General features: G+C 38.6%; 2 protein-coding genes and 1 long non-coding RNA gene across 3 annotated transcripts; 1 reads left to right on the top strand and 2 right to left on the bottom strand.

The window, feature by feature from the left end:
• Positions 1 to 1,311: 1,311 nt before the first annotated feature.
• LOC121954303 lies at positions 1,312 to 3,410 on the top strand. Its single transcript, XR_006106562.1, has 4 exons — positions 1,312 to 1,413; positions 1,535 to 1,588; positions 1,775 to 1,828; positions 1,910 to 3,410. It is a non-coding gene; the product is annotated as an uncharacterized LOC121954303 (long non-coding RNA).
• LOC121954302 (androgen-dependent TFPI-regulating protein) lies at positions 3,376 to 6,478 on the bottom strand. Its single transcript, XM_042501692.1, has 6 exons — positions 5,775 to 6,478; positions 5,526 to 5,651; positions 5,334 to 5,435; positions 5,109 to 5,224; positions 3,542 to 3,693; positions 3,376 to 3,445 (listed from the first exon to the last, which is right to left on the bottom strand). The coding sequence occupies exons 1-6, from the start codon at positions 5,925 to 5,927 to the stop codon at positions 3,408 to 3,410; spliced, it is 687 nt and encodes a 228-aa protein (XP_042357626.1). The 5' UTR covers positions 5,928 to 6,478; the 3' UTR covers positions 3,376 to 3,407.
• Positions 6,479 to 7,497: 1,019 nt separating this feature from the next.
• fam83ha (family with sequence similarity 83 member Ha) lies at positions 7,498 to 18,262 on the bottom strand. The gene is made up of 6 exons (XM_042501688.1): positions 17,939 to 18,262; positions 15,872 to 16,320; positions 15,590 to 15,754; positions 14,193 to 14,317; positions 9,700 to 14,017; positions 7,498 to 9,602 (listed from the first exon to the last, which is right to left on the bottom strand). The coding sequence occupies exons 2-6, from the start codon at positions 16,313 to 16,315 to the stop codon at positions 9,591 to 9,593; spliced, it is 5,064 nt and encodes a 1,687-aa protein (XP_042357622.1). The 5' UTR covers positions 16,316 to 16,320; positions 17,939 to 18,262; the 3' UTR covers positions 7,498 to 9,590.
• Between the last annotated feature and the right edge of the window lie 1,361 nt (positions 18,263 to 19,623).

The following is a 19,623-nucleotide window of genomic DNA, read 5'->3' as shown; positions in this document are numbered from 1 at the left end:
TTTTTTACTCCGTTTAGGTTTTGCTCATCGGATGCAAATAGCCTATGAGTCTACTGGAAGCTTCTGGAAGTTATCTGCTAGACCTTATCTGACTTTTTCCTACCATATATGTCAAACTGATTAAGTGGCAGAGAAATAGACACCGCGGTCTATGAATCATTTGGCTCCCTCTTGTGGAATTTATATACAAATAAACTCACTCAGTCACCGCTTCTTTTATTCCTAATAAAAAATAAAACAAAAAATCATATAATGATATTTTAAACACATTTAAGACCAACTATACTGTCTACTCAGCAAAGAATTCATAGAAAAGTAAACTATGTCTTTAGCAATACCACTGGACAAAAATCAAATCATCTTGGACTCTTCTGGTGGGGGATGATAGACAAAACTAGGTGATTAGTGTAGAAATACAACAATTAAGAAAATCTATGGCAAGTGAAAGTCTGAAAAATATATCTTGAGGAAATAAATATAAAATATCAGCAAAACTGTACTTAATATAGTCAAAATAAAAGTACTTGAAATACTGAAATATGGCCAAAGAGAATGTTAAAGTGACATTATATCTATAATTACTGGATTGTTTCAGGTCCAGGTGGAGCTGAATTAAAATATGTTTTGTCCTGTTTGGTAGTTTGAAATAAAGTGTTGTAGTATATAGATGCATCATATTTTGTATGGAAAGTCAAAATAATTAAGCAGTAAGGAAAAATGAAGTGGAGCAAAAAAAGTACAATACTCTCTTAAATGTAGTGGGGAAAAAGTATGAAGTGAAATTGAACACAAATTCTCGAGTAAAGTACAAGTACTTCAAAGTTGTACTTGTAGATGAGTATATTTGTTGTATGTTTCCCTTTCTTTTTCAGGGTTTAGATGTATAGTATGTCACAGAGCATGATATTTTATCTCCAATATACCGCTGCTTTAAACAATACACGGTCAAAGTACGTCAGTTGTAGATGAAATTGAAATGGACAGGTGGTGATGTATCTAGTTGTTTTCAAGTGTTTCTCAATGTTGTGTTAAAATGTGACATCATGGATCACAGGGTGAGTTGTAGCTCTTTAATTGTTACCTGCAGGTGACAAACAAATAGACACTATTTTAAACCTCAGGCTGTGTTTACGCTGAAAGGCAATGACTGACCTCCGTCTACAACAACAGCCCATTTTACGCAGACATTTGTGTAACAACACTTGTGTCATGGGTAACATCTTTCAGTTGTATAAGACCAGGTGCTCTTTGAAATGCTGTGTGTCCTGTATTGCTGGTTCTTCGTGGGTTTTCCCTCGTGACATATGCACTGACGTCTTAGAGCAGGAGGAACTTATTTCACTCATATGAGTTACAAATCAGCACACAAACAGGACAGAACCAGGAGAAATAAACATGCTGTACTTGCTGGGAGTAAGTAAAAATCTCTTTATGAATTTTCTTAGTTTCTTTCATGTTAACTAATCAAAGTTTTTGTCTGATGAGGATTGTGATCTATGTAATATTGACCAGTTTTTTCTTTGAACACGTTTAGATCGTTGTTGGCCTTCTCTTCATCATAATGTGCTTTTCAAAAGGACTCAAAGAGGTGAGTAAAACTTAACAGTGTTACTCTTGCGCATTATTTTCTGTTTTGCAATGTAATTTGGATAACAAATGAGACATAAATCAACTTAAAAAGTAAAACATACAAAAAATGCGTTGCAGTTGCTAGAGGACGTAAGTAAAAAGGAAATAAAGAGTGATTTTTTGACATTATTATTTTCTTCTACAGGGAATTCAACCCCCAAAACTACAACCACCTGAATCATCTACCAACAATAAAAAAGTGGGTAACAATCCAAGGATTCGCTGCTTTTATTATTGATAATAATTGAGATAATATATTTAATCTTCATCTCTTTGACAGAACAATCTGAGTGAGGAAGATGTGCAGTTACTGGCCAGGATCCTCTCAGTTGGATTGGTGGATGCGGACCCAAACTATCTTCACCATCTTAAAGGCTACAGGGACTTGCGTGGTGCCTGATTTTTTATTTTAAAAAAAGAAATACAGCAACTACAGAAATGAATGGACAGCATAGCGCTGTCCCTGGATATATCCATGGATGTGTGATGACATCAAATCATCGGCATCATGTTTTGGATTACCAAGTTCAATGACTTCCGCAAGTCTTCCAGATGTTCCACGATTGATGGAAAATTATGCTGTTTATTCATGTCAAATATGACATGAAATGGAAATAACTTCTCCTTCGCCATGGTGCTTTATATGGATGTGATCATTTTGATGCTGGATCCTGACTGCTTCGTTTATTGATTGCGTGATTTGTGGAGAGAAGCCTCTGATATCAACATTCGACATTTGCCTTTTTTACATCAAGAAATGTAGAAACTGAAAAAGTAGAAACAGGAGGACTGGTGTTGTTGCTGTCAGTGGTACATGCTTTGCTTGGCTTCTTTTAATGTTCATGTCGCATGTTTCCGGTGTCAATGTTAAAGGTTCAGTGTGTCAGATTTAGTGGCATCTTCAGTAACAAAACTGAAACTTCTCCCATGTGCTAAACATTTAGAACTAATGTGACGGACGCGATAAATGAGATTAGCCCTATCTGGAGCTAATGTTTGATTTGTCCATTTTGGGCTAAAGTAGAAACAGCATGGTGGACTCCATGGAAGAGGACCTGCTCAGTATATAGATATACAGATACAGCTCGTTCAAAAGTAACAAAAACACAACAATTCTTATTTTGAGTGACTATAAACTAATGAAAACATATTTAAAAGTATTTTTTTGCCATTTCTGCCAATATATGCCCCTAAATCCTACAAACTGGACCTTTAAATACTCCTTTGTTGAGCTAAAACTAAGCTAACATTTACATCGGAGGTATATAATTACACAGTGTAACAGTTGTAGACAGATTTAGCACAGAGAGAAGTTAACCTTTTTAAAGTGAAACTGTAACTTTTATTTAACAAATGCAACTATGGCTAAAAGTAATGGTCTAATGCTAGCTAGAGTTTTAGCTACATGTTAAACTGTAGTTTCCTGTTTGCTAAACAGTAGTTAAGTATTTAGCTGAAATGCTGACAGTAGCACAGCCATATAGTCACTTTAGTGACTGGGTGATGTGTGTTATACAGAAATATTTACCTAATGTTTGCTAACTTTAGCAAACATTTGCCACCATAAACTTCTGTGCACACCAGACCAACAAAAGGCTGTAGCAGCAAAACCCCTGAGTGCTTTTTGTTTGTTTGTTTCAGCAATAGAGCCTTGTATTGCTTAGAAATCCAACATTTAATTTAAAGAGGAAGGATGTGTTACATTCTCATTCAAAAGTTACAAAGTCTTGCTTTAAAGTATTAAAGTGTGGCCATTTTAATGTTGCAGAGAGGCTGAATTATTTCGCTTTTGCTGTCATTTTGTTCACGTCCTTTCCTAAAGTAAAAGAGACAAAAGAGAAAGAGATTAGACAGACTCAAATGAACATGTAACTGCACGTTTGTCTTCAGCTGTGGTGTTAATGCAGCTTACTCCAGACGTGGCTGTTCAGCTTGTCCCCCAGCATGTACAGCGATGTCACCACCGTCATGTTGAAAAAGAAGAAGCCCATCAGACCAGCAGTGCTGAAGTGCGCAAGAAGGGGATACACCCAAATCCCAACCGACAAGTACACCCATATAATCCTGCAGAACACGTTTAGAGAGAGACCGAGAAAAAGACACAGTATCACTGTATCTATCAAAACATCTTGTACTGTCTTGTCTCAAAGAACTCGTATTTCTTGTGCAAATATTCACTGGCACATAGCAAAAAAAAAAAAATGAGGACACTTATGTAAGATTATAACAGTAAAACAGTCAGCATAACAAAAAATCTTAGCCACAACTAACAGTATATGTATGGTGTGAAGCATCAAACACACAAGGATCTGTAAGTGTTATTGTGGTATGTGAGCCAACATTTGAAGGCTCAAAGAAGAATTTTACCCTTCAACCTGTTTGCATTGTGAAATAACGCTGTTGCACTAGACCAGTCCAGACTAGTTGTACCAGACACATTAAGTGAGAGGTGTGGGCTCAAATCACATGACTTGGACTGGAGTCAGACTCGAGGCACAAATTTGCTGACTTTAGACTGAACTTGACAAAATCAAAGAAGACTTTAAACCCGACTTGGACTTCAACACCAATGACTTGTGACTTTTCTTGAATTTGAGCCTTAAAACTTAGAAATAATTAATACTTTCCCCCAAGTCCAAAGATGAAAAAATAATTTTAATATAAAAGTGTGCTACAAATCAATTCATTTACCTCCATTTCCTGAATCAACTGACATTAACGCTGTTCATTCCCAGCAAGTCAATGCTTTAAGGGAAACGCCTGACAACATGAGTTTGAGTTTTAGGACTCCTTTGGATTTGGGAAGAGTTGCTCCTTTTAACTAATAATTTTTGGACTGTCTTAGACCATAGAAATAACATGTATGAATTTTTGAAAGTGTGCATATTTCCCCTGTATTTGTCCAGTTGATCAACGTGGTTTGAACAAGACCAAAACCATGAAAAACTAACATTATGTTACCGAGTGCCAGATGGAGAAAAATGATACAAAAGACAATGTCCTTTGGAGACAAAAACTATCCCGTAATAAATAGATAAATAAATAAATAAAATTAAATAAATTAAATCAAAATTAAATAAATACATAAAATTGCAGTATATAAAATACTTAGGTTAGAAGAGAGAATAGAAAGAATGATAAATTAAATCATATTAAATCTCATTCCTCTGTTGTTAAAATGGCATTTTATGTGATAAAGCGTGCATTATGACTTGTTCGGGACTCAAATTTCAAGGCTTAGGGCTTTACTTTCGACTTGGTCTTGACTGGGATTTGACTTGGAACTTCAGTGCAAAGACTTGAGACTGAATTGTGACTTGCAAAACAATGAACTATAAGCTATGAAAGATTCTGTCACATGAATGCTAAATCAAGGACGTCATTGTTTCAAAATGCTGTGATATTTGTGTGTTAACCACATGCCTATTAAATGTTTCCTCATGTTTCTGCTGTACTGTATATGCTGACTCAGCACTTACCAAAATAAGTAAGCCAAGCCCACGCCTCCTAATGCTGCCAGCGCATGTTTCGTCTGTGGGTAGCTGTGAGGCTGCACCAGCACCTCTCCAAGTAAAACAGGAAGAACCAATGAGTGCTGAGAAAACACGGTGGGAACAACTCATTATGGGTGATGGTTTCAGACAGGACAGTCAAGATTATTTGAATGTTTGGCATACAGCTGTGGAAAACACATATTTACAGACCATAGCGTGGTTTATCCAGGGGGGGAAGAAGGTGTCAATAGTTGCCGGGTAGACTAATTCTCGGTCATAGGCAAAGATCGTCCAGAAAAGAAGAACAACAAACTAAAGGAAACAAAACACAGAGTTAATGTGTAGCACAATTCTGAGTTTCCGATAAAGAAAATGTTTGATTATCAAAATAGTGTTTCTCACCATGCCCACGGGGAAGGCAAAGACACAGAAGAGAAGGTCTTTACATCTGTTCAGAGTGCTCTCTGACTTTTTCCCAGGTTGTAGATCATTAAGTGCCGCCAGTCCAAAGAATAACATTTGTAATAACTGAAACATATATTAGAAAGCAACAGTATTGTTTTCAATTATCCTTTTTATTAATCAAAATCTGCAATTCTACAATAATGCATCACTACTGTTCTCATGAGCTAATATGGGTAACATACTCACCAAATTCAAAAAAGTGAGGTATTTCCAAGGTCCGCCATAAACAAAGATTCCTGCTGGTAGCTCCTCTCCATCTTTATCAGCGAGACTCTTCACAACAAAAGCGTACCAGCTGAATGCTGCGATGTGGTACACTATCCTCAGGACTGATGCCATTCTAATGTGAGATTAAACTGATCCCAGACCAACAGCAGAAATAAATGAAACACTGGCAAAAACTACTTTGCAAAGTGTTCCCTTCAAACGTGAGGTACTTCAGGCAGTGAGCGTTCTTTAAAGATTAGTGTAATTCAGCGTGAGCTTATCAAGACGTTTGCAAGGAGCAAAGACAAGAGGCCCACTGTTTCACATGAAGCATAGGAGTCCCTCTTTCATAACTGACATACTGTAGCATGTGACTGGCTGCCAATTCACCAATTGGGTACACAGTGTTTTGTAAGAGAAGCACCGCCAAGCTACATAAGAAAATAAGTTAAATAACTGAATCAGCACTATTAACTGAAACTAATATTCACAGGATAGATAAGACTAAAATGTGCCAATAGTTTGGGAAACTCTTTAGCTGCTGGAGACCCTGATTAGATTCTGTGTTGTCATAATGTGCCCCGAAATCCCAACGTGTCCTTAAGCAACACTAAATTCCAGCAGTTATCATTGACCTTTGACCTCATTGTCAATGAGCACACATTTTTGTTGGCAATTTTTTAAAGAATTAAACAAACTCCTCTGTCACATCAAGTCTCTTGTAATGTCAATCAGATCATGTAGAAATATCTGTTTGACAGATGTAAAATGACAAAATTTTCCAGAAAGACAAAAAAAAAAAAAGTAACATTTGACTTTTGATTTTGTGCTCTGACGAGTATGAGTGTGTTCAGGGATTCGCCTGGTGGCAGATTTCACTATAATACATCCATGGGCAGAAACCAATAATCTTGGCCTGAGGGTGGTGCTAGAGGAGAGGCCATTGTGGCGAGACGCTCATGGGATTCATAAGGGATTCCTCATGAAGATTTGGGATTCATAGGGTTTGACAGGGTTGATAAAAACATAACATTTTTTCCCAAGATTATAACATCTTGGGAAGCAATCAAACTTGTTACCTCATCTGTGTATGTGTAAAATGGCAGTAAAGTATTAAAGTCTAAGTTGGTCACATGTGTTGTATCATAGATTATTAAACTAAAGAGGGGTAATTCACTTTGGACCATCGACCAAAAATCATTGAGGATATCACTGATGTCGTATTTCTGCAGATGTTTTAAGGAACACTTCACCCATAAAATGATCATTTGAGTACAAATCACGCTGTGTTGTATTTTAACATTAAACAGCTTTTAATGTGTGTAATGTTGCGCCTATTTGAGTGTGTATCTTAGTGTATTCTATTTTGTTATCTTTTATAACTTAGGTAAAGTGTCTTTGAGTACCCTAAAGAGTGCTCTATCAATATTGATCCGGTTTTATGCTCAGTACTTACCAAACATGTGTATTTTTGCCAAAACCTTAGTATTTATAAACTGAACTGAAACTGATTCACTTCACACCATCATGACTTACTGGTTTAGAAGAACGGCGCCATTGTTACAGTTATTTTTTGCATGTGCTTTCCCTGTTATGACAAGTCAAGTTGTCTGCTTTGAAAAAGGCCTTAACATAATAAACATGCGTATAAATCACTAAATTTTGTCTAATCAACTGAAAATATCAGGCACAAAGACGTCAGAATAACATAAGAATTTTTATTTACAAATGGAAAGTTTTCATAAATCCATTATGAAAAGAGTAACTTTCAGAGCACAATTCTACATACTGTTGTGTAATTATTATTATTTTTTGCAGTTTTGTAGTTTCTTGTTTCGGTGTACAGGTGTGACAAGTTTTAATTGAACAAACCACATTTTTAAAGACAGTTCAAGGGTCAGTTCAGAAAATTACAAACATAACCTCAAAATTAGTCACTTTCCCCGGGTGGAACGTCACTATACAGGTAGCTCCAGCTTCCTATGACCCAAAAATTTAACACTGAAAAAGCAACAAATCTTTCTTTACATTTGTTTGTTTCCCAAATCAAAGTAAACATAATTTGGATGATTCAGGTAACTGGAGTGAACTGACCCTTTAAGGCATGCAGCTTGGAAAACTGAACCGCAAAGACTCCTACTGGATAATGTTTGATAGACAAAAGAAATAAACAAACAAACAAACAAACAAAAAAAAAACCCACTGCATACAGTGTGCAATGATCTGCGCATTCATACTGAAAATACACTATGTTTACTGTGAGCTGCAATTCTGTTTCAATTTCAGGTTTGTTCATAATTTTTCAATTCCATGTTTGATTCAGATAACAAAGATTTAAAGCTACATTTATTTACACCAGAACAACAAAAGCACTGCATGGATATAAATAAATATATCCACTTGTTTCAAAGACACATTTGATTATCAACATCTTTGATTAACATGATTGTGAAAAACTAAAATATGAGCTACAGTATATTACAGTTGTACAAACTCCGACTACTTTAGACTATCTTCTACGTCACATTTTGTCTTAAAACCAGATACAATTAATCATGGCTGTCAAAATGGCAAGAACAGACTGCATCACAGAGACAACCTGCACAAACATTGCACTTTACCCATGCAGTCAGTAAAAACGTATTTGATCACACACGTAGTCTCAGTCCATCTGCCTTTCACACTGGTAGCAACTTGGTGATTCACCCACAGGAAGAAGTCCTTTCTTGTATGTGAGTACATGTAATTAAGATATTTATTCATATTAATAATAGTTTTAGACTTAAAAATTTAGTGCCACCACTTCTTCTTCACATAATATGCCTTGTATGTGGATAAGTAGAGAAAAAAAATAATTTCTATTAAACAGGGTATAAAAATTTGGGCTTCATTGGGGTATGCTCCCCTAAAGAATTTTTCCCCCATTTACAGCAGCTACATGTACCACTTTTCAAGCCATTTAATATGACAGCATGTCTGAAAATCTGTACATAATTTGAGAAAAACATGACACTTGCCAAGGAAATGAATCATCCTGTAGAGCCTGCATCCTAATTTTTATCCAATTGTAACAATTAGATACAAAATTGTAATCTAACTTTGTATCTAATTGTTCTACAACTTATTCTGAAACCATAACATGAAACAACAAATAATGACGAGGACTACTTTTCACTCCTGCCACCTAAAAAGATTTTTTAAAAATTCTCAAATCTTATTATTTTCAAGTTGCCTAACACAGCCAGGGCAGAATTTAGGGGTAAACACTTTGAATCCATGCCATAATAATCTGAGTTGCTCTAACTGCAAATCAATGATCCCTAACAATGCCAAATCACTAGATTTATTTAAGGAACAGCATAGTAGGATAAACAACATGGGCATATAATATTATGTGACTGACACAAAGGCTAAGGTATTTTAAGAGCCTAAAAGATTCTGTGCTTTTAAAAAAACATTTAGAGCCAAAGCTCAAAGGCCACCCCACCCGCTCTGCCCCTGAAATAAATATCTTTGAATCTTTGGTGAGAATATGTCCTGGTCATCCTTTCAGCTTTTTTTTTTTTTGTTTGTGTCTTTTTGCCTTTATTGGATAATACAGACAAGGAAAGACAGTAAGAGAGTGGGGGTGGATGACAGTAGAGGGCTACAATCTGCTGCCATAAGGAGTCAGACTTAGATTACGCATGCTCTGCCAGGTGAGCTACAGCGCGCTAGCTTCTTACTTGCCTTTTCTTCTTCCTACACACACAAAACAATGTGCCGTTTCTCCTTTCAACTTGCTTTGGCTCCCATTTAAGGTGCCATCTGTGAAAGTAATGGAGACACAATATGAGTTACAACGCAGGCAACACAAAGTGCATTTGAATAGCTTATAGTAACAATGGTGTAAATGTGTTCTCACCTCAAATCGGCTGTAAACTTTCCTCTCCTTCCTCATGCTCTGAATCTTCTCCAGCAGCTTCTCACGTTCTTGAGCTGGCTTCTGCTGCCCTCTGGTAAGAGCTGTGATCCCTCTTTCTTTCTCCCTTTTGGCATTTTTGTCAGCTTTGTCCTCTTTCTCGTCATCTGTGACAGGAGACTCTTTGGCAGCTTCGTTCCTGCTTTGGTTATTAGCTGAGATTTGCTCTAGGAGCAGCTTGGTATCGTCTCTGAGGTTGCTGCTTGAGAGCACGTTGGCTGTTGATGATTGGTAGCGAGACTGGCTTGATTTTTGCTGCTTGGACTGTGGTGACAGAGGAATGACTTCATCTGATGTGATTTCTGGCGATTCGGTACAGTTATTTTCCTTTACTTGGTCATTTGTTTTCTCATTGCAGACTGATTCCTTTGTAGCAGCTTTATTAACCTCATTTGTCGCCTTGGTATCAACAGTTTCATTCTCACTGGGATCAGGCATTTTAGACTCTTTGTTTACTTCATTCTGACTGTCCACGTTACTGTTTTCAGCAGGTACGAGGGGCTCTGAAGGTTGGGTTTCAGGAGTCACAGATTCAGGTGTTGTGCTTGGTGGATCAGGCTCTGTTGGCACTTTTGAGGTAGGCACAGTTGGGTTGGATGTTTCTGTTGATGAGAGCTTTGGAGTTTCATTTGAGTCGGTTACAGTCTGCTTAGGTAAAGCATCTGGAGGACTGTGTGATGCAGACAATGTTTTTTCAGCTTCAGGGGACAAAACAGGTCCAACTGACTTAGTTGGAGGAGAGGAACATGATGCAGTTTCAGCAGGTGCAGGTGGCTCTGAAGTACAGGTTTCAGAAATCACAGAATCAGATGTTTTGCATGGCAGATCAGGTTCTGTTGAGACTTTTGGGGTTAACTCAGTTGGGTGAGATGTTTCTGTTTCGTTTGAGTCTGCTGCAATATGCTTTTGAGGAGACTTGGTATCTGGAGGACTGCACAATGCAGACAATGTTTGTTCAGCCTCTGGGGACAAAACCGATCCAAGTGATTTAGTTAGAGGAGAAGAGCATGATACTGTTTCAGCAGGAGAGGGAGTGACAGATTCTTTCAGGTTAAGTTCAGAGGGAGGGGTCACTTGTATTGACTGGGAAGCATTAGGAGTTAAGTCCGGATGAATTGGAGAGCTTGTTTCTGCTGGAATGTCTGCTTCAGAGGGGGTTGGAGTAACAGTCTCATTTTGATCAGATTTGGATTTAATCTCTAGATCAGATACATTAGGTAAACCTGATTCAGGTGATGAAGTGCTAAGACTAGGAGAGGTGCTATCAGCTTGAGCTTTGACATCCTTTGATGATCCAGAAACCTCAGAATCCTCTCCAACAGCCTTTGAGTTGTTTTCTGATCCAGGTACATCTTTTTCTGAAGGTGTAGGAGCACAAGATTCCTCAGACATCGTCTTTGTAGTGAACTCTAATGAGGATGTGTTTGGCTCTGAACCAGCAGCACATGCATCAGAAGAATGATCAGATTCCACATGTGCAGCGTCGTCTACTGAAAGGGTCTTGGATGATGTCAGTTGGGAGGATTCTGGTGTTGAGGAGCTGACAGATTCCTGTCCATTTGGGGACATTTTGCTTGAAGTTAAGGCTGAGCTCGAGTTTGCTTGGGTATCATGAGAGGATGTGGTCTCTGCTGGAGTGGGTGCAGGACCTGGACAGATCTGTGGACCAGATTCTGGCAGAGTGTGATCAGAGGAAGGGCTTTGGTCTGATGGGTTAGAAGAACTTAATTCTGATCCAGTGTGTTGTTCGGATAGCAGTGGAGGAGATGAGATGCTAGTTTCTAACTGAACTGATTCAGGATTCTGGGTGTTAGAATCCAATGCAGCAGATTTAGCAGATGGTGGTAACTCCACTGAACTGGGGGTGAGTGAACTAGACTCCTCTGAGGTAGAATTAAGGCATGGGCTTTCACCTCCATCATTACCTTGTGCAAGAGAAGGAACACTAGCAGGAGTAGCATTTGTTGGTGTACCAGGAGTAGCACCTGTTGGTGTAGGTGGCTGACTGAGGCTCCTCGGTTTTACAGCAGGATTCGACAGCTTTGGCTCTTCCGATGGGCTGCTCTTATGTGCTTCATTTTCTGCAGAAACAGGCAAAGTTGTTGCTGATTGGCTGGTATTCAACTCGATCTTCTTTGAACTGACTGAAACTCTGGTTTGTTCTTGTTTACAGCTTTTGGGTTCAGTCTTAACCTGACTATCATGCTTATCAGATTTATCATTCAGATCTGAAGACAGACTGACTGACTTGCATGCTTCTGTGGATACTGTTTTCTCTGCATCCTCTGCAGCAGCCTTTTTCCCTAATGAACCCTCAGGTGTTGAAGTATCAGCCCTCTTTTCTGAGATTTCTTTTGGTTCCTTCTTTTTAACAGTAGTATCTTTTTCTAGCTCAGTTGTTGGTTTCATCTGAGCCTTATCTTTGCCCTTTTCAGCTTCTGCAGCCTTGCGTTTTGCTGCCAGTTCTTTGAAAAACATGAGCCTCTTATCAGGATCATTCATATCTACATAGGCTGGAGTGGTGAGCAAAGACTTGGATGGCTGGATTGGTTGATCGGTTTTAACCAGCTCAGCTTCAAAAGCCTTCAATCGGGGCACTGATGAAGAAGAATTTCCTTGCTCGACATTTGGTGGTTTTGATGATTCTTGTACCTCTGAGAGATTCTTTGAATTTTCGTCCTTTGGTGAATCTTTATCATCTGGTTTACTGTTTCCATCATCTGGTTTGGATGGGTCTGAGGAAGCGTTATCAAAGGTGGCTGACTTTATATAACGGCTCCATTCAAAGGGTTCTCTCGGAGTTGACCTCCTTTGTCCCAAAACCGGAGAAACAAACGGTAGTTTTGTCTGCTCTGCCTCATTTTTGTCACTTTCCTCATCCAGTTGGCCTGAAGCCATTTTGGCATCTTGTGCGGTATTCTGCTGCTCCATAGAGCTGAATATGAGAGAGGATCTTAACCTAGAGCTCCTCGGTACTGCTGCATTGTATTTACGACGGAACGACTCTTCCCTTCGAAGACCAACAATTTTTGTTTCCTTTTGCTCTGCCTCCTCTATCTTCTCCACTTCAGGTGTGGATGATGAATCTGAAGGCGTTGGTGTTATTTTGGTCTCTGCTGCTGCTGCAGTTGGTTCATCATGCAATTTCTTGGGCTGTTCTCGTGCAGTGATTTTGGCATAACTTGGCATCTGACTTGCCCTGGGTACTGCAGGAACCTTAAACTCTCTGACATTGGGGATTTTAGTGGCTGGTAAGTCTATCCCTGGTGTTTGCTGTGTGATGTTGGAGGGCTCTTCAAAAGGTTCTGGTGCATTAATCGGTGCCGATGGCAGGCCTTCGTCCCCTGGATTATCATATGCACTGAGGTATGAGCTAATCCTCCAGTTTCTTAGGCCCCGTTTCACCATGGGATCTTTGCGGTCTGTGTTTGGCTCTGGAATTAACTGCTTTTGATCAGTTGGATTGCCCAAACTCAATCTTCTAGTGTGAGGTGAACCAAATGGTAAATCTGCTGCGGGTGGCAATTTCTCTGAGCTCTGGTCAAACTCTCCAACTCTGGTGGATGATAAATAGTTTAGCACAGGGTCAAAGTTATCAGGCGGTTCCATCTCTTGTGGGAAACCAGGGTCAGAGTACTGATCTGATGGATGAAAGTCTTGGTTCCAGAACTTGTCATAGGCACTGTAATCTGCTTCTTTTCCTGGTCCGGGTCCTGGATAGGGCAGCTGTCCCCTGTGGAAATGCCTTCCCTGGTTCTCAGGCTCTGGCATTCCCTGTTGTTGCAAGAATGGGTAAGAAAATCTACCATGAGTGCCTTCAGCATAACTGTGACGTTTGAAGGCAAGATTTTCCATCATGGGCATCCTGGAGGGGCCCTGATCAAAAGAAGGATCCATGCGAGATTGCTGAGATGTATGTTTGCCGTACATATCAGCAGGACCGTGCAAGGATTCCTGCTTTTTAAGAGGCATCATTCTCCAATCCATATCCGTGCGTTCATTGTAGGAATGTCTTGGCCAATCATCTGGATGAGCAGTGTCCAGTGACTGAAATTTCTTTGGGTCCCTATACATTGTTCTTTCACTTGGATATTGCCTCTTTTGAACAAGGCTAAACTCTTCCATTGGAGCGACAGTTTCAATCACCAGCGGTTGAGACTGAGCAAACAGAATCCGAAACTCCTCATCGAAAGTCGATACAAGCTGTCCAAGGAAAAGGTGTGCCATACAGCGGTGGAGCTTCTCAAAAGACCACATGAAGCTGGACAAAGTGATGACAGTAAGTAGGAATTAGTAGACGCACTTAATTTGTGGCATATTTTTGATGAAAAAAAAACCTCAATATATTAAAAAAATCACTTATATTTATCACTTAAATCTTTGCGTGGTTGAATTGTAGAATTATGAAGTTCTGTGGAAACTTTAATTTTTTTCACCTGTAGTTTCCACTCAGCACAGCCCTGCAGTCTGTCAACAAGAAGCGATCCATCATCTGACCTTTGAAGGATTTCCCCGAGCGGCATTGATACGTGATGCCAGACACTGTTCTCACACGTAAAAGCTGCAAGACACACATCAAATTATCAAAACAATTTATATACGGTGGTGTTTATGTTTTAATTGCACTCCAAGCTAGGTGGCAGCATTGCTTTCAAAATCACTTCCAAAGCAGAGGTAGAATATATCTGCATTCCCTTTTACAGTAATATGCAGTTACTATTATTTTCACATGTGGGAAAAGGGTCTATGTTTACTAAATTTCATCTGAAGAGGGACATGAAAATAAAAATGTTAGGGAAAAAAATGTTATAAAGGAAATTAGAGCATAATGCTACAAGCAAAACGAACATGTAACATACAGCTTCACAGAGCAACACAAGAAAAAAAAACCCACAGGGAGCCTAGGCCTAAAAATTGTACTCATGATATCTAACATATATTATTTATATTGCACAATCATACTAACAGTATAGTTTGCATTTATATTAATAGTTTTCTCAAGTCAGTTGGAAGTGCATGCCAGCCACGTGATGTTTGGAAAAAAAGGTTGATAAGTTTTCTGTGTTTGTACAATGCAGTCACCTCTAGCAACAGCGTTTGTGTACCTACTGTACTTCTGCTTTTCTTCACGAGTTCTGCTAATATGGTCGGAGAAAGGCCGTTTAAGGATAAGCCGAGCAAGTCTTCTATATTTTTGCCAACTTATCCCATGACTCGATATTTTATGACTTTCCAACTCTGTCTAGTAAATGTAATGTAATGTAATTCAATCAGGAGTAAACAGTTCATTTATTGTGACTGTTTTTAGCTGCAGACTAATACACATTTGGTGCTCCAGTGTGTATTACAGCACTACAGCTGTGACTCAAGTAAACTGCAGGATTCATCGGAATTACTGAAAAGGAGAACATGACATCCACTGTGGAATTTTTCCTCAATAATATTTTGTTTATAGTTTTTTTTAGCTCCATTGTGACAAAGACTAGCTCTTTAAAACTTTAGATACACACACAGTACTTATTTCAGTATCTGTATTAAAGTATACTTTCCATGTATTATGATATATTGTTATGTTGTACATTCTATTTATATGTCTTATCTATAGAGTATGCTAAGGTTTATTTTCTATTGACATATATTTCTCTCTTCTAGTGTGATATGTGTATTTTTTGTGTTTTTACTGCTCTCGCGTCTAAATAACCTGCTACTGTAATGTAACTATTTCCCAATTTGGGATCAATAAAGCAGGTCTGTCTAGCTTAATGTTCGAACCTTTTTCCCAAAATTGAGCAACCTTTTCTGTGCTTTTTAAGGTCTATGTGGGCCTACTCACTTGAATGTTGTGTAGATTGACTCTGCAGTTGGACACCATGTTGACAAAGTGATGTGCATTTTGCTCGTCTAGAAGGATGTAGACGGCAACATTCCTCATGGCAGCATCGAGAATATCCGCAAACATGTCAACATCGGTAAACATATCCATCACTATAGCAACAACCTAAGGAGACAAAAGCCACAAACAAGACCAAGTTGAAAATTATTTACTCAGGTGAATGATACTTTACCGGAAAGTTTCGCATGAAGACTCCTTCCATGAAAAATGTAAAAGATTTACCTGCCGAGCATTCTTGATAAGTCGTCTCGCCTGCTCCTTGATACTCGGCATGTCGGGCTCAGGTGGGTTGACCAGAGTGGTGACCTCTGTGGGTCCAATGAAGTGATGCAGCTGAGGCCAGCCGAGGTCCAACCCTGGGGCGTCCAGGTCGGAGTGAATTGGCCAGTAAGTGTCTGAGGAGCCATCTCCCCCGATCTCCAGAAAATGTTGTTCAGGGAAGCTGCTCTGCTGAGGGACCTGAACAGAGCTCTGAATATACTGAATCTCAGGTGTGGACAGGAAGTCCACCACATCTGCTTTTTGGAGAAATTGATAGTATCCCTCCAAGTCCTCCTCGATCAGTGCGTCAACAGCCAAGCGGTACTCTTCCCGATAGTGAGGGGGGAGGTAGTTGGGGTCCAGGGGGTTATCCCCAGCAGAGGAACACTGAGAGCGACGTGCCATACTGTCTACAGAGAGGAAAAAGTCATGTGAGGAACTTATTCACTGTGTGAAGTATGAATCACTTCCACATTGTACTTTTGTTTCAGTTTCACACGATATCACAAAATTACAGATAGATAGCTCTGAATATTTACTGAATTAGAGCTGAAATAATTGATCGAAAAATGATCTGCAACAATTTTGACATCATGATCATGATTAGTTAACTGTTGAGAATACTTTCTCAAGCAAAAATACGTAAATTTGTCTGGTTCCATATGATTTTTTTTAGGTTATCATGTCTTTTATGCTCTGGGACCTTGTCCACATTTTTCAACATTTTTGGACCACACGATCAGTTAATAGAGAAAATAATCATTTCATATCATGTATTGTCTCTCTAGGGAAATATTCTTGAGATGATCACATTTTATTGTCATGTTACATTTTACATTCAGCTGTCTATATGAATGTTTACTGTAGTTTTGTTTTTCAGTTTACTCAATAATGTAGTTTAGTACGAGTATTTTCATTTTATGCTATTTTACAGTTCTACTCCACTACATTTTGGAGACAAACATTTTGTACTCCAGTACATTTATCTGATAACTTCTGTTACAGCTTTGCAGATTTAGATTAATATAAACTATAAATCTACTAATAAATTGTAATATTTGATTACAGTTACCCAGCAGTAGCCTATAATAGCTGCAAAATGAAAGAGATGAACAATTTAATGCAACAAAAATAATTTGTGCATTATTCTGAAATGGGTAATTCTGCCTAATGCGTACTTTTACCTTTGGTTCTCTAAGTTGTACTTTTACATAAGCGAGATTTAGAATGCATGACTTTTACTTATAACAGAATACTATGCACATCAGTAGCCTATTGTTACTTTTATTTTGGTAAAATATGATAACTTTTTCCACTACTGCAGGCTTTAAGTGTCAGATGTAGAACTGTGGTTTGTTGGATGGAGCATCATTTTGTCTTTTTCATATGTGCTTTTGCACCCATTTCCCCTATGGTTATGTTTATTAAAATCAGAATAAAAAAAAATCTTACCGACATCATGAAGCTTATTCTCACTATTGCACTCAAACAGCAAACTTTATCACAACGACCTCATTCAATGTGCTCAGATCTGAAGCTTCCACACAAGACATGCAGCCCTTACCACAGGGATACAATATATTATATGTGATAATACTATACCAGAGACAGCACAATGAATGAGGGAAGGAGGAATCTAAACCACAGGATAGATGGGTTATGGGTGTGGCTCCTCCCTCTGGCCAAAAGCCCAAGTCTCCATTTGCAAATTCGTGTAACGTTAAAGCCACATATATGAGAAGTGGCGAGGGGAAACATCACAGCACAAACAAAAGAACACACAAAAAAAGCCTGACAACACAAAGTTAAGAGAGGAATTTACATGTTAACCAAATGTTGGAGACTTCAAGAGTTGAAAAACCACTTGAGACTTTATCTACAAATGTTTCCCCCAATGAAACCAACGTGACATGTCAGAAAACGTCAAAAAAGGCAGGTAGCGTAAACAACGTAGCGTAAGTCAATAAGCGCGAGCTACATCCGTAATTATCCATATGACACCGTATATGTAGTCCTCGGTGAACTTACCCCAGTTATTTAGTCGTCAAACTTCCATGTTGAACTTCAAGCCCCTCATGTTGCCTTCTTTACCATGTTTTCCTTCACAACTGCGCCGTGCTCGTCGTCCAGGTGGGACTCGTCGAAAGTTTTCTGTTACATGGTTTTTTTTTCCCCCGTCACCCAGCTAAACCAGTTTATTGTCATGCTTGAGGCATGTTGGCGAGAATGTTTGAGACAGAGAGCACACAGAAAGACAGACAGAGAGACAAGGAGGCAGAGAGAGGTTTACTGTCGACCAGTTTTCGCCCCGCCTCGACTTTCAGCTCCTCAGTGAGTTCACTTGTGCTGCTCTCGGCTCTGTGTCCGTGCTTGTCCCGAGGCGGCTGAACTCTGCACAGCTGTTATCTGTCGACTGCTGCTCCAGCTGAGGAACCACTGCTGCTAATCTGCTGCGACCAAACCGCAGACAGGCTAATTAACCTGATATCAGGTAATGATCCCCCCACCCCCGCTCATATTCATTAATGTTTAAAGCATTTGTCATAACTCATTATTTTTTATAACATTCAGACATTCTCAATTGCCTCTCTCCTTCTAATGAATAATTGTATTATTTTATATATATAAAAAAAAAAAAAATCAATATTGTTGCATTGTCTTAAATTCAATTAAATATGATTATGGAGCTACTGTCTTAAGAAGTGACCACTTTCTAATGAGGCACCCTGTAAAAGATTATGTAATAATTCTTAATGAATAATTTACTTTTTAGACCAATTATTAGTTATTTATAATTAAAACTTGTGTTGCCATATTATGAAAAAAATATTACTAAAGCCACCATTGGATTACCAACAGGTTATAGCAGGCTTTTGCCCCTCTGCCCCAGATTTGTTGAGCCAAAGGCTTCAAGTTAACTATATGGCAACAATTTTGTGGTAGTTTAAGTACAACATAAACTAAAATAAGATCTTGAGATCCCTCGTGTAGAGAGTTTCAAAGGGGATTAAGAATTTCAATTTTACATTGATCTGTATTTTTAATATTTTGTCCAATTTTACCTTACACACTTACCAGTTAACACCAACAACTCCAGTGTTCTGCTAAGTAAAATTACCATTTTCGTCAATGGCATCTGGTGGCTTTTATATAACAGCTTCTATTCCCTGTCAAAAAGACTGTCTGATGGCAAGGTAAAGTAGTGAATATATTCTATAGCAAACACTTCATTAAAAATGAATGGGCCCTTTTTAAGGTGGCTATAAACAAACCAATTTGATTTAGTCTTTTCTATTGTAGTATTCACAGTTCTGAAACAGAAAATGTTCACATATACTCAGGACTTTCCCACTGCTCTGTGCCACCTAGAACATCTTTCACTTTCATTGTCTATGGAGCAACTCCAGACTTACACTATGACATTGCAAAATTGAGATTTAGCACTCTAATTTTTGGATATGGAAGAGAGTTGTTTTATGTTAAGTAATATTTTTGACTGTCTTGAACTATAGTAATAGTATGTATGAATTTTGAAAATAGGCCTAGTTCCCCTTTAGGGATTTTATAATTTCAGTTTATATTTCCTTACATGGTGCATATTCCTGAATATGAATATGAAAGGGCCCCCTCCACAAATGAATCCAGTCCTTCTTAAATGTTGACTTATCCGATACGTTTTGAAAAGGGCTGGCACCTAATTATAGGTATTAATA

This window comes from Plectropomus leopardus, chromosome 15 (genome assembly GCF_008729295.1).
Source record: "Plectropomus leopardus isolate mb chromosome 15, YSFRI_Pleo_2.0, whole genome shotgun sequence".
In the NCBI taxonomy this organism is placed as follows: domain Eukaryota; kingdom Metazoa; phylum Chordata; class Actinopteri; order Perciformes; family Serranidae; genus Plectropomus; species Plectropomus leopardus.
Note: the sequence above shows the minus strand (reverse complement) of the source record. Positions and strands in the feature narration are given on the sequence as shown.

Bases quoted from the DNA above. Each gene is read 5' to 3' on its own strand.
- LOC121954302 (XM_042501692.1), bottom strand. From the start codon at position 5,927: ATGGCATCAGTCCTGAGGATAGTGTACCACATCGCAGCATTCAGCTGG. The intron at 5,225-5,333 runs GTCTGTAAATAT...GTGTTTTCTCAG, and splicing joins CCTGGATAAACCACGCTATG to CACTCATTGGTTCTTCCTGT. The intron at 3,694-5,108 runs GTAAGTGCTGAG...CGTGTTCTGCAG, and splicing joins GGCTTGGCTTACTTATTTTG to GATTATATGGGTGTACTTGT.
- fam83ha (XM_042501688.1), bottom strand. From the start codon at position 16,315: ATGGCACGTCGCTCTCAGTGTTCCTCTGCTGGGGATAACCCCCTGGAC. The intron at 15,755-15,871 runs GTAAATCTTTTA...TTGTCTCCTTAG, and splicing joins TTATCAAGAATGCTCGGCAG to GTTGTTGCTATAGTGATGGA. The intron at 14,318-15,589 runs GTGAGTAGGCCC...TGTGTCTTGCAG, and splicing joins TCAATCTACACAACATTCAA to CTTTTACGTGTGAGAACAGT.